The 14,174-nt window shown below is 41.2% G+C and overlaps 1 protein-coding gene across 1 annotated transcript in view; it reads left to right on the top strand.

The window, feature by feature from the left end:
• Positions 1 to 14,174, top strand: part of PMFBP1 (polyamine modulated factor 1 binding protein 1) — a 3,624,986-nt gene that overhangs the window by 2,142,311 nt on the left and 1,468,501 nt on the right. Inside the window, exon 13 of the mRNA XM_044081904.1 lies at positions 10,292 to 10,375. Coding sequence (XP_043937839.1) covers positions 10,292 to 10,375 — 84 coding nt within the window. The remainder of the gene's footprint in view (positions 1 to 10,291; positions 10,376 to 14,174) is intronic.

Raw genomic sequence — 14,174 nt, 5'->3', positions numbered from 1 at the left:
GGACCTCATTTTTGGTCCTTCTGTGGCTGAAATTTTCAAAATACTGCAGGAAAAAGGCAAAGCCATGCAGGACTTTAAGCGCAGCAGTTATGCCTCTAAACCCACAACCTTTTGTTCATAGGGGACAGTAGTCCCCTCAAAAGAGGAATAAACTTACTAAGAAAGGATTTCAAGAGAAACCTCAGTGAGATTGCAAACCTGGAAAAGTCTCCTTTCCAGACAAACCCGCTTCTATCTTTTGTCTCCTCCCTCCAACACTGGTCCGTACATTCCACTTTACTAAAGCTCCATCTATCATTTCTAGCATGGGAATTCATTACCTCAGGCAAATGGGCCTTGTCCTTAATACAAAATTGTTACAAAATGTCTTGGAAGGAGCTTCCATCCCTAAGCGGTATTCCACCCTGCATTGTAAATCAGTTTCAGCTCATCCCACCATCCTTCAAGAACTGCTCTCCCAGGGTACTTCATAACCAGTCCTTCCTCAGGCCCAGGGAAAGGGTTTTTACACAAGGACTATTCCTGGTCACCAAGAAAGAGCTAACATGGAGGCCCATGCTAGATTTGTCTTATCTCAATACAGTTTTGAAACTTCCATCTTTCAAGATGCTCTCTTTCCAGATCCTATTTCCCCTCATCCTTCTTCAGGCCTTTCTGGTCATCCTACATCTGAAGGGATGCATACCTGCACATTCCTATACACCCTGTCTGCAGAAAAATGTCTCAGGTTTCCATCTCTTCTCCTGTCTGTGGGATTTGAATTTTGTTGTGGAGAAACTTACCCTGCCACCGTTTGAACCAACAGTTTCAGCTTCACTAAAATTCTGTACCTGGAAACCAGTTCTAAAGGTCATTCTTACCTCTGCAAGAAGAGCTTTGGAGTTGCAAGCACTTATGGCAACCCCTTCTTTCCTTATCTTCCATAAGGATAGGGTTTTCATAAGGGCTAACCTCTATTCTTTATGCCCAAACTGGTAAATGAGCTGTCTGTAAACCGGTCTATTCACTTGACAACCTTTTTTCCCTAATCCTCAAAATAAAGGTGAGAGAATCATTCAGTCCCTGGATGTACACAGGCAGATTTTACCTGGAGAAAACTAAACCTTACAAAAAGGTTGACGATCTGTTTGTCACCTTCCAGGAGGCTAAAATTGGAAAGTTCTTTTTACAAACAGATCATCTCCAACTGGATCTTTTAAGTCCATTTCCCTCTGGTACATCTTCCACAGTAAACCTGCTAGCCAGTGTTAAGATACATTCCACCAGAGTGGTCTCCTTCAGTGCCTTCTTCAAAGGCATTGATTTCAGATGCATTCTGGAGGCCACCACTTGGATCTCTGTGCACACTTTCACCAAGTATTACAGAGTAGTTGCATGGGTGCCAGAACCATAAGGTGAGGGGGGGACCACAGCCCCTCTCCACTTTCAACAGTTGTCCAATGTGCCCTCAAACTGCCGCTGGAGTAGAAGTTAATTGGAATCATTCACATTGCCATTTCTCAGGTAACCACAAGCTAAGGTAGATGGAAAAAGACAACTTGAGTAATCATCTTTTTTCAGCTGCCTGAGCTCACAGTTAGCATGCAAATGCCTGAGTGTTTCTAACGCATACCAATCAACTTCTTCCATCATCAATAATTTTGGATGAATTTAAAAATAACGGGGAATGATGTCTCAAAACTAGGGTCAATTTTTAAGTATTACTTATTCATTTAAAATTTTTAACAGAACAGGTTTGGCATCACTGTGCATTGTCTGAACAATAGAAGTATGAAACTTTAATGTCTAGCATTAGTGACGGACTATAATCGTCTGCATAACTTTCAACTTTTGCTTACGAATTCTGGACAAAGCCAAAAGTAATCAGGCAATAAAAGGCCAAAATCAGAGACAGATATTAAATGTTGCTGCTATAAACTTAGAAAGCTGCTAGAATAACAGGTTTTATCTTGGCATATATTTTTGAAGGATATGAAGTCTCAAACTCAAATGTTTCATTATTTAGTGAGCACAATTCTCCATGGTTTGCGAGAAAAAACACATTTTTTAAGAGGAACAGACCAAAAACATGAGACAGTAATTTGGACATTCTGTGAAATTCTGGAGAGTTGAGAGGTGTGACCCTGGATGATTTACCAGAAAATCAAATATTTTACAAGGGATAGGGCAAACATATGAGGCAAAATCAGGGGTGTTCTACAAAATACTGGACAGTTTATTTGTTTATTCATTGATTGCTGTTTGTTTACCGGGTAAGTGTTCTGGTCTGCTGACCCTTTTCAGACTCAACCCAGGATTAGTAGCAGTAAAGACAACACTTTACAAAAGTATAAGACATTAAATTCATGTATATAATTTATACAGTTGGATGTATGTTCTACAAGTAAAGTTTAATTTCCATAATTCAGTGCAGAACTGCGTGTTTATTGACTTTCACCCATTGAGTACCAGGATAGTCATTTGCTTTCCTGTCTAATAAAATAGCCTGTTCTAGGCACAGTTTTCCACAAAGATTTAATTCACTGGCACTAGACCGAATTACAGTGTAGTATTCATTTTGCTATATTTAATTATTCATTCATGTTCTTGCACCTATGTTATGCTGTTTCAGGATTATTATGATTGTAGGCAGAGATGTCCTGACAAACTATGAGAGTAAGCCATACAGCCATTTAGATTCATAGAGATTCTAAGGCCAATGAATCTTACTAGCATTCATGCTTTGGCAGTACACTCCCTAGGCAACACCTCCTTTCTCCAGGAGGGCCCTACTAGTACAAACCAGAGGAAAGTTGAAGTTTATGTTTAAAACAAGATTGTGAATCACACTGCTTAACATGTAGGGGAAGTTTATTCCAAAGGTTTGGGAAGTGCTGATTTATTACGTATGCCTGTCCAGTGAGCTGTATTTATTTGTTGGTGAAGATTTAGGTCCCAAGTTCTAATATTAATAAAGATATTGGATTTATGGAGAAACAGCAGTTGCAGGGCAACTGGGTCCCTAATGGTGCAGAAAGCAAGACAGATATCCTCTTAAAAGTGTGTAAGACACTGAATAAAGAGAGAGAAATAGAGAAAAAGTTTTCAACCATTCTTGGTAGCTCAGGGACTTTTGGCCTTTGATTTTACTGGTTAGGAACATTTGGGTCATTCTAATTGTTTGATATGTTCAGTGAGATACATCCCAACGGTGGGTGTTGTATTCGATAATTGGCCTGATCAATGCTTAGTATAACGGAGTGATTACCTCTTCTAACTGTGATGATATTCCCTTGGCAATTACGTGGGCTAAATAAAAAGATTTCCTGACAACTATTGTCACATGATGGTCAAAAGAGAGGGAGCTATCAGTCCAAGTTTCTAGGTTCCTGGCAAAATTTTTATTTTGTAGTGGTGTGCTGCCGATACAGTATATGAGAGGTGGGATTGTCTACCAAAAGTGATGCTACATATTCTAGCATTTAGTTTGGGATCATTTTTAGTACACTAAGGGTTTAGTAGGGAGAGTTAATTCAGGGGAGTTTAGGTATCATCAGGTGACTTAACAGCAACCTCCAGTTTGCAGTCATCTGCACACTTTAAGAGCCAGTGGTCTTAGCTGTCTGCTTGGAAATCTGAGAAGTAATTACCAGAACAAGAGTTCCAAGCACTGAGCTCTGAGAGATACTACTGGTTATTTTCATAGTTACTGATAAGGCATCTGCAACTCGTACTGTATGGGCTCTGTCTTTTGTCCAGTTTAACCATCTTATCACACATGGGACGATTTTTTAAGCAATTAGATTTTTTTATGATGTCAGCATGGGGAATGGTGTTAAAGATGTTTGGCTGGTCAAGATACACCACCACAGCCACGATCTATAGCCTCTGTATGTCTTCTGAAGAAGTTTACCAGGTTAACTAGACAGGATCTACCCTTCACAAAGCCAAAGAAAAGGAGTCTTGATATCTTAAACAGGCTGCCAATTCATGTGAAGCAGAGCAGCTGTATGGCACTGTTCAAAAGAACCTGGACGAATGGATGAGGTACCATTAATTCCTACCTGGGATAGTGCCCACAGCCCTCCTAGACATGGGCAGTCATTACTAAAAACAGTCCTGGGTATTGACTAGAGTATCTATGGTATTACATTGGGATGGAATGGCTAGGCTTGAAATTACCTCTGGGTCGATAGCCAAGTAACCTCCTATGATCCTACGATCACAGTTTATGAGGTTAATTACAATAGACCGTTTGCTTTTGCAGGTATGGCTTGTAATGCTGATAGGGCTAAACTACTCAGGTGAGTTTTAAGACCATTCTTATCGAGAGGCATCACCATTGTGGTGCTAGGTAGCTAGACTTAAGTCAAACAGCTTGAGGACTGTCTGCAAGGGCATATTTAGCACTATTATGCTGGTATCCAGGTATATGATATGTAGTAGTAAATAAAGATACAATGAAAAGGATTGCTGCATTCCATAAATTTGACTAAACCAAGCTGTTGCATGCTTTTTTGTATCCAGGTGATTCAGTGTTATGAAATGTTCTATGGAGAGTAACAGACCTTGTTGTCATGCTGTGTGATGTACTGAAATGGGGCAGTCCCGTGCAGTACTGAATATTTCGACTCTGGATTTTGGTGAAGTGAAACCCTTTGAAAAGGCTCCATGGGCCCCATGCTGTCCCCCCCCCCTAATTTCCCCCATCCTGGCCTTGCCACACTATTTAGACTACTTTTTTTCTTGTTTTCTCATACATTGCTGTACTCTACAGATTTTTCAGGCATTGCTTAATTATATCCTAACTGTCCTTGATTACCCATAATAAATGAGGAGGAACTAATCAAATTAAGCCAGAGGCCTCACCCCCCCCCCCCCACACACACACCCCAAAGTCATTGGGTTCTAATGCTTTGAGTTGCATTTTAGAGGTTTTTTTTCAAACCCTTTGAGACAAAAGATGGCCTGAACAAATTGTGACTAAAGAAAGAACTCCTCCCTACATTTTCTTCCTGCATCCTTTCACTCCTCCCTACATTTTCTTCCTTTATCCTTTCACTCCTCCCTACATTTTTTTCCTGCATCCTTTCACTCCTCCCTACATTTTCTTCCTGCATCCTTTCACTCCTCCCTTCATTTTCTTCCTGCATCCTTTCACTCCTTCCTACATTTTCTTCCTGCATCCTTTCTCTCCTCCCTACATGTTCTTCCTGCATCCTTTCACTCCTCCCTTCATTTTCTTCTTTTATCCTTTCACTCCTCCCTACATTTTCTTCTTTTATCCTTTCACTCCTCCCTACATTTTCTTTCTGCATCCTTTCACTCCTCCCTACATTTTCTTCCTGCATCCTTTCACTCCTCCCTACATTTTCTTCCTTTATCCTTTCACTCCTCCCTTCATTTTCTTCCTGCATCCTTTCACTCCTTCCTACATTTTCTTCCTGCATCCTTTCTCTCCTCCCTACATGTTCTTCCTGCATCCTTTCACTCCTCCCTTCATTTTCTTCATTTATCCTTTCACTCCTCCCTACATTTTCTTCCTGCATCCTTTCACTCCTCCCTACATTTTCTTCCTGCATCCTTTCACTCCTCCCTTCATTTCTTCCTTTATCCTTTCACTCCTCCCTACATTTTCTTCCTTTATCCTTTCACTCCTCCCTTCATTTTCTTCCTTTATCCTTTCACTCCTCCCTACATTTTCTTCCTTTATCGTTTCACTCCTTTATCCTTTCACTCCTCCCTAAGTGGCCAAGACTGCAGTGTAATAACTGTGGAGGAAATAAGAACATTGAGGTCTTAGTCTGAAGGCTGCTTGGGCCTCAGAAGCCATGGGATTCTACATGCCTTGATGTACATTTTAGAGTTCTTTCCCCAACATTTTGTTAGAATTATGGTACAGACAAAAATCACAACTATCTAAAGAAATTCAGTCTTATTTTTTTCTTTCAAAGAAGAAATAAGTTGTGCTGAAGGTTTAATGATCAAAGTTGACAAAAAAGAAGTTCCCAATAAACTGAAAAGATAAATGCCTACAAAGATACAGGAATTATATCTTAGAATAGTTCTGTCTCCCTGTCAAAAGAAAAGATAGTCACATTCTATGTAGCCCTCTGATATTAGATCATGATGAAAGTGAATGAATAAATGTCCTCAGTCATATATTTGAAGTTGCTGCTGTAACACATCATACAACTTGCCTCTTCACCCCTGCCCCTAAAAGACAGCTACCACCTGTGCATCCGACAACCAGAGTATAGAAACATGTTTTAACTTGTTGATACAGATGTATATTCACAATACGCCAACTTAGCCCACCTCCCAAAAGTAGTCACCTGTATATGTGCTTCTGATATGTGATTGTGATTAAAGAGAAAGTTATCATAGTCAGGTATTGCAGCCTGTAGCTCATAGACAGTATACTGCTCCTAGACAAGCTATAGTGATGTCATATGCAAATCTCTGAGATATGACTGTGTGAACAGTACAGAAATAATGACCACACTATCACAGACCCACAAAAGCTACAGTGACCTTCTGTGCATACCATGAAAGGTTTAATTATGAGGAAATTCGAGAAATAATAACCACACTTTCCCCAGCCCCAAACAAGTTATAGTGATCTTCTTTGCACACCTCTGAGGTTTGATTCTCAGTAGAATTTAAGACATAATCATCTCAATGTTCCCAGCCCTCACTGCCCACAAACACAAGCTATAGCAACCTTCTGTGTGCACCTCTGAGTAGGGCTGGTTGTAGAATAAGTGAGTTCAGGGCCCATGGATCCCTGGAACTACTGTCCCATCAGTCTGACAAGCCTGATCTGCAAGGGCATGGAACACATTATCATGGAACTTATAAACAAAGACATTGGCAACCTTCAAACACTGGACCCCACCCAGTTTGGGTTCCTGAAGAACCGATCTTGTCTCCTGAACCTGATTGGCTTCTTCAAATCAGTCTCCAGAGCTGTGGACGAAGAGTAAGGTGGTCTACACAGCCTGTCTGGACCTTGCCAAGGCCTTCAACACCATCCCCCACTCTGGAATCATAGATAAACTTACTAAGCTGAGCATTAATCACTACGTCACTCGATGGGTTGCCAACTGGCTTACTTACAGAACCCAGACTGTAAAAGTAGTCGACTCCAAGTCCAGCACCAGACAAGTGACAAGTGGAGAACCTCAGGGTTCAGTCCTGGGGCCACTCTTGTTTGGCATCTACTTCTCTGAAGTACAGGCCATCTCTAAGGGACTCTGGCTAACAAAGTTCACAGATGATTGCAAACTGGGAGCCATTATTGAATCCCCAAATGATGTGGATATTCTACAAAAGAGCCTTACAGAAACAGATGCTTGGTGCCAGAGCCATGGGCTCAAGCTTAATGCCAAGAAATGTATAGTTATCCCCTTTGGGAAAAGCCATGTACCTATGAATTACCACATAGGTGGCAGTACACTAAACACCGAAAGTGTGATGAGAGACTTAGGGACACAGGTGGACAGTGGTCTCATCTTCGATAACCATATCGCCACAACAGTCAGGAAATCTTTCTATGTGGCACATCTCATCACTAAGGGCTTTTCATCCAGGAAAAAAGGAGGTCATTGTCCCACTGTACTCATCCATCATTAGACCCATTATTGAGTACAATGCCACATTTGGTATGTACCTCACAAGACATCTGCAACAGCTGGAAAGGCTGCAGAAATACCTCACTAAAAGAATCACAGGCCTAAAGCAGATGCCCTAAGCTGACTATCTAAAAAAACTCCAGCTATACTCTGTCACATATCGTCTAATCAGAGGCGATCTCTGCTTAACATACTAGGCCATGTCAAACCCTGAGTTGTTGGAAATGCTCCACTTAAAGAAATCCCAATCCCTCAGAGCCATACGCTCCAGGGATCTAAACCTTGTCATCACAATGAACAAAACATCCTGCAGGGATAGGTTCCTGACCCAGAGACTCCCCATACTTTGGAATAGACTGCCCATACATGTCAAGCAGAGCACCTCCTTGGCCCTTTTCAAAAGGAACCTTGACGATTGGATGGGAAATAGGAAATTCAGCCCGGGGATCACGTCAGTCACCTTGCTAGACAGGGGTCCAGGGAAGTAAATACTGTGGGAAGAAATATCCAGGGAATTGTTATGGCTAGGCTTGTATAGGCCCTAGGGCTGATAGCCTAGTACCAACCTATGAACCTATAAGCTTGTGCTGAACTCCACCTCTACAACCTGAATCTTGGATGCTTCCAGGATCTATATGTTCTGTGACACATTCTTATTTTTGAAAGATAATGAATTGTATTGCATGGATTGCTATGATTATGCCCTGAATCTGGGGAAAGAGCATGCTTGTTAAGCACCACTCTGGCACTGGAAAGGTTCTTAACAAGCTTTTATTAAGCTCTTCTCACACCCTAGAGCATTAGCAGCAATCATCGGTCACCAAACTTGAGCAGTGGGCAGCTGTTAAACACTTCATTTGCAGTCCAGCTGAATGTTAAATGGTCTGAATGATGTGTTTAACAGCTTCCCACCACTCTTTTGTGGTGGCTGCTGTTTGTGTGGCAGCAGTAAGTGTGTCACAGCACTACTGCCCATCTCTGACCTTTGAATGTATGGCTTCTGGATCACATACCATGCAGATGCTACTTTAGCTTAATTTGCATGTTTCTATAGAATTTCTGTAGTGTCATTCAAAATGTAACTCATATTTACACTATATTTTTCTTGTGTGATGGATATGTTTTTGTTATGGTAGTAGTCTGCTAAAAAATCTGCCCTTTTAGATTACTAAATGCCTCTTTTTTCTTCCGCCTGTGCAGCCTTCAGCAGCTTCCAGCACCCCGGAGTAGATGGTTTTTCCAGCTCTAGGGCCTCCTTTGCCAGATGTTTAAACTTTGGAAATCACCTACAAGTACTAGAGCACTGCATGAGTGATCTAAGGAAGGTTATAGTACAGTTGTGTAAGAAGTTACCAAAATAGTGGATGTCCTACTGGTCACTGTTGCGGTATTGCTTTCCTTCCCCTTTCCATCCCCTATCATTCTTATACTTCGTGGTCTAAAGTGGGCAGCTTGCTTTCCCATCCTCTTACTTGGACATTTCAGGTCCTCTCTAGTTTTCTCCTGCAGCTAGATAGTGTGAGGATCCTACTCTTATGTATCCACTTATGTACCCCTATACCCATGGCCTGAGGTCACACACATTGCAGAGCATCAGGAAGGTTTTTGGTTATGGGACATAGCAGGACATCAGGTAACCCACAGTATAACACACAAGTATTGTAATACTGCAGTGGTGATCAGTAGGACGTGTACTGTTATGGTAAATTCTTACACAACTGTACTTTCATTGACGAGGAGTCTCCCTTAGGGAGGATGGCGCATTGTGTTTTGCTTAGTTATGTATCAGTGTACTAGAGCCATTAGGAAGCACCTGTGTGAAGACTCTGATAAGTAGTCATGAAGAGGGCAGACATAATGTAGGTTGGTGAGGACTGGGGCGGGATTCGTGGAAGAGACCACCTGGTAAATTAGAACACACACACAATATGTGTTATATTTTAAATGAAAAAGGAAATAAAAAATGAGAAGTGAATCATAGAGGAGAGGGTTACACTGAACACTATGATGTTTTTAAAATGTACTATTTTTTTTTTTAATTTTGTTGGATAAAATGTAGCATTACAAAACAAGACGTTATAGATTTCCTGCTTCAGTCCTCTCGGAAGTTAATACTTATCCCTTTTTTTTTTTTTGGAGATAGTTTTGTATCAGGGTGATCCATAGCTTTTGAATGTTTGTGAATACTGGAAAATGCTTACCACATTCTTTTATTGGAGGCTGTTTTGATATTAATAAGCAAACTACAAAAAGGGGTGGTTCATATTCCTTATTTACGCTCTAGTCTGTTTCTCATGCTGTTTACAAAAGGAGTGGATATTGTGGGTATAATCTGTGTCCCTAACTGCAGTATCAAGTGAAAGGTTCACAGGTTTGCTGTTGGCGTTATGTCATCTGTCAACTACACTGTCAGTTTCACAGCTGAAATTTCACTTGGTCTGATTAATGGCCTTAATTAAGAGGAGAAGCCAAGCAGTACATAAAGCAGCCATGGCTGAAGGCTTCTATTTTTTTTTTCATTTTCTTTTCTTTTTTTTTTCCAAGCCTGGCTTCTTCATTGTTCATAGCTCATCATCATCATCCCCCCCCCCCCCCCCCAATCACAGGTGCACAGTCCTTTTCTAACCTGTTTGGCTATGTGCATGATTTTTTTCTCTCTTGTTCTCTCTCTCACATAGGCAGAAGATGCGGAGACACAGCTGTGTGAAGCTCGAGTCGAAGTGGAAGCTATGAGAGATAAATACAATCTTGCACTTAAAGAGGTACTGGAAACCATATAAAAGAAAAAAGTGGCAATGTAAAAAGCAGCTTCTGTTTCCCTACATATGCACAAGCATAAACATGTATTTCTTCTTCCATTTCACTTAACTTTTTTGCTGCATTTATTTTGAATTTTCAGTCAACATTTGTATGTATTACATTTGTACATGTAGCTTTTACATTTGCAAAAGACTGACCTTAGAGTATTTACTGTTTCAGATATCATATCTTGAGTTACTGAGCAGAAGGGGTAACTGCAGTAACACACCAATGTGCAAAACCACTATTTCTGCCAAGTTTTTTCTGTACTTTTGCCCACAGGAATTTTTCTGTTGTTGCTATACTTTGTGGGATAGAGTTCATACCATGTCCCAAGCTGTTGATATCCTTGTTGGTCAGTAGCTACAGAATATTAAAAGGGTACCCTGATGTTATAAAGCTGCTGGCAAATATATAAAATGTTGATAGGCAGGACAGATGTAAGACGGCCATAAAACTTACTTCTCATTTCCGTGCTGAGTAAAAGCAAGTGGGGGAAGGACTGTGCTTGCTGTTAAGTAGCCTCAAACCCTAATTTGAATTGTGCATATTTTATTTGCAGAGATGGCAGAGATTTACTTGCTTGCTGTACTGTCGCCTCCAGTACAGGAGACGGATATTAAAATCAGGGAGAGAGCACCATTGTCCTGCTTGTCTCAAGAGACTAACTTGGAAGAACCAGACACGTGTGTCTTTATAAATATACATGTGGCATGCATATATATTAAAAGAAATACTGGATTAAGGTCACAGCTCAGGGAGAACGCAGATACATATTTTCCATAAGCTTTACGTTCAGTGCTGGATACATTTTAACTCCAGTAAATCATTATCTTCATTTATATTGTTATTTCTTACATCTGCACAGGCATGACTTTTGTGCATACATGCCTGCTGAGGTCTGTGGCTAAAGTTCGAGGCATCTTTAAGGTAACTGCATTTTAATTCATAAATGTGTGATCTGCACATATATGGATCACAACCACAACGCAAGAAAACAATAGTGCCTCAGCTGGCAGTGCACCTTTATAGTTAAAAATATGTGACATTTTTGTTTTTGTATAGCACAGACTTAATACCAAGACTTCAAAATGTAATATACTCCAGGACGATGTAGCTTCTTTGCAGAAATGGTGCTGGTGCGCGGTAAATGGTAGTTGAGCTTCCCAGATCCAAATGCCAGCTAGGTATTTATTTCTTATACAACACAGTCCACCAATGATGAGTATTCATTTCTTCCCTTTCATCTAATAGTGAAGGAGATTTTCACAAAGTTTGAATTCTGCTAAGCAGAGCAGCTTCAAATAATGTTTTATCTAAGTTGTGTGTTCTTTCATATTACAGTATTTTACATAATGCAAAATCATGAGACAGTCTGCCAGTCTGATCTGCCCAAATAGCTGCAAGTAATGTGTGACAGTTGCTTCAGTCTATCTGTGTTTAAGTGCATTCCAGCCATCGCGTGCCCTCTTAATGATCCCATGCATTCATACTCCACCTTCCATTCAGGTAGCTTGTCCTAAAGGCTTACAGCTCTGGCTATGAAAACATATTGTCTCTAGTTGAGGTTGAGTCCCCTCCATCTAAGCTGAAAGCTCCTTCTCACACGTATGTCGTTGTAGCACATTTTTCACCTCTTGCGTTTTTCCAGTAGGATATTGTGCCCATAACATGTCTTTCTGTCTTCCTGTCTCTCTGTCCTACTTCTCATTGCTTGCAAGTTCATTGCCTTAATTTGAAGCTCGCACTGTTTCAGTTATGTCCTCATGATGACCCTCGTGGCTTTCCTCTGGATACTTTCCAGTTGTTCCATATCTCTTTCCCCATAAGGACTCCAGGACTGTATGCATTATTTTAGATGTACTTTCACCAGTGTGCAAAATAGTTGGTGCATGACTACCTTTTCCCTGAATCTGTGCCCCACAATGTATAAAGTCAGAATTGTTTGGCACTTCCTCCCGCTCTCCCTTCCTGTGTCTGGTGGTCCAAGGCAGTTCTAAAGATCATTCCCAGATTATTTTCAGTCACTGCATCCCTCAATTTTGCACTGCTTTTCCTGTATATGATCTTTAGGATGCTACATCCAGAATACAAAATCTTGCATTCAGCTGCATTAAACTATAATTGCCACCTCTGTACTCCATCGAAAAGGCTTGCAGGACCCTTTTCAGGCTTTTCTCCAATCCAAAACTATGGTCCTTGACTTTGTCATCTTTTAGCCCCCCCCCCCCCTCCGATGTTTCCAAAAGAGACATTTTTTTTCACCATCCTCTGCTGACCATGAGCTCTAGCCCCTAGCTGACTTAGGAGCAGCTAGCATCCTGGGCTGTTGAAGACCCTGCAAAAGAGAATGGGAATGAATGACTGAAACCAGCTTGCCTTTCCATGGGGAGGGAAACAGACTGACCTGCTGCAGTGTCTGCACCTACTGGTCAGAGAAGTGCATAACCTGCACTAAGTGGACCTATAACACGAAAATGACTCAGCCAAGCCACATTCATGCTATAGCCTTCCACAAACATGTAGGAGTGCTCCCATGCCCTGGGGAAGGTGTACAAAGCCACAGGAGGTAAGACTAGGCCAGAAAATAGGAAATACCCTCAGGCAGCCTTCACAGCAGCTGAGCCATGAGATGCTTTCAACCCTGGTGATGAGGAATGAATAGGTTTGCTACCAGTAGGAGCTAGGTGATCGGTAGGCACAGGGAATGGGAAACAATTGCCTATAAAGTATAGTGCTTTCCAAACATTTGTTTTTTGTAATGTATAAAAATAATGTCAACTATTCTGTATTTTTTATTACTAAGTAAAATGTGTATGTGTATTGAAAAACCCCCCTTCATTTAGTAAATGTTGTGATTTCCATTTCTGATAGCCACAACTTTGCACAATTCTGGAGTTTATGCACTGATTGTGGGGACATCCTCCTGTTGGTGCCTGTAAAGACGTGACTTAATTGGGCTAGTGACAATGTTTCAAATGTCTTTCCTTCCACCTAGACAGTTTGAATCTCAGCCCTAATGTATGCCGTCAGGAAGTTCCCATGTTGGATATGTAAAGTGCAGAATTCTTCTTAGTTTCACTGCATCAGGATCTACATGGCCTGAGAGAAGTGCATGATATGAAGCAATCAACATAAATTCTATCTCTTAAGCCCATCCAGTCACAGGAGATGACAAGAGAAGCTTGAGGTCTACATCATAGCCCAGAATATAACAGCTCTGGAAAATGTTCCATGCAGAGAGTGACAAGATGTTCCCTTGTGTGATCCCAAATCAGTGTCATACAAACAGGAGAAGCATGGGAACAGAGGATCAAACAGCCAGAGCATCTCCTTGCTAATTCTGTCCATGAGATGACCATCCACCACTCATGAACAGTACACTGTCTATTGACAAGTAAGGAGCTGACCTTTCACTGTTTAATAGATGAGGATGAGTGGAGCAGCAGCGGTTGAGCCCCAGCATCCACGTTGGGGGAGGGGGTGTATGCTAGAGTGTCAGAGCTGACTTCTTATATCAGAGCATCACAACCATGACTGCATCTGAACTGCTTAAGCAATGAGATCTCTTGAGTTCCCCAGTGAGGACTGGCTAATTGTGCTTGAGTTTGTGGTGTGAACTCTTCTTATCTCATATTGACTTTAATCAAGGCTTACTGGGTAGAGTTGTGGAGATTCCCACATTTCTGTATATACTAGCTGGGCCCATTGGTACAGCCCAGTCATTGCATGTGCACACAGTTTTTTAACATCTGGCGGTAT

This window comes from Protopterus annectens, chromosome 8.part1, assembly GCF_019279795.1.
Source record: "Protopterus annectens isolate FY-2018-M chromosome 8.part1, PAN1.0, whole genome shotgun sequence".
NCBI classification, from domain to species: Eukaryota; Metazoa; Chordata; order Ceratodontiformes; family Protopteridae; genus Protopterus; species Protopterus annectens.
The sequence above is the reverse complement of the archived record's forward strand: the minus strand, read 5'-3'. Positions and strand labels throughout refer to the sequence as shown.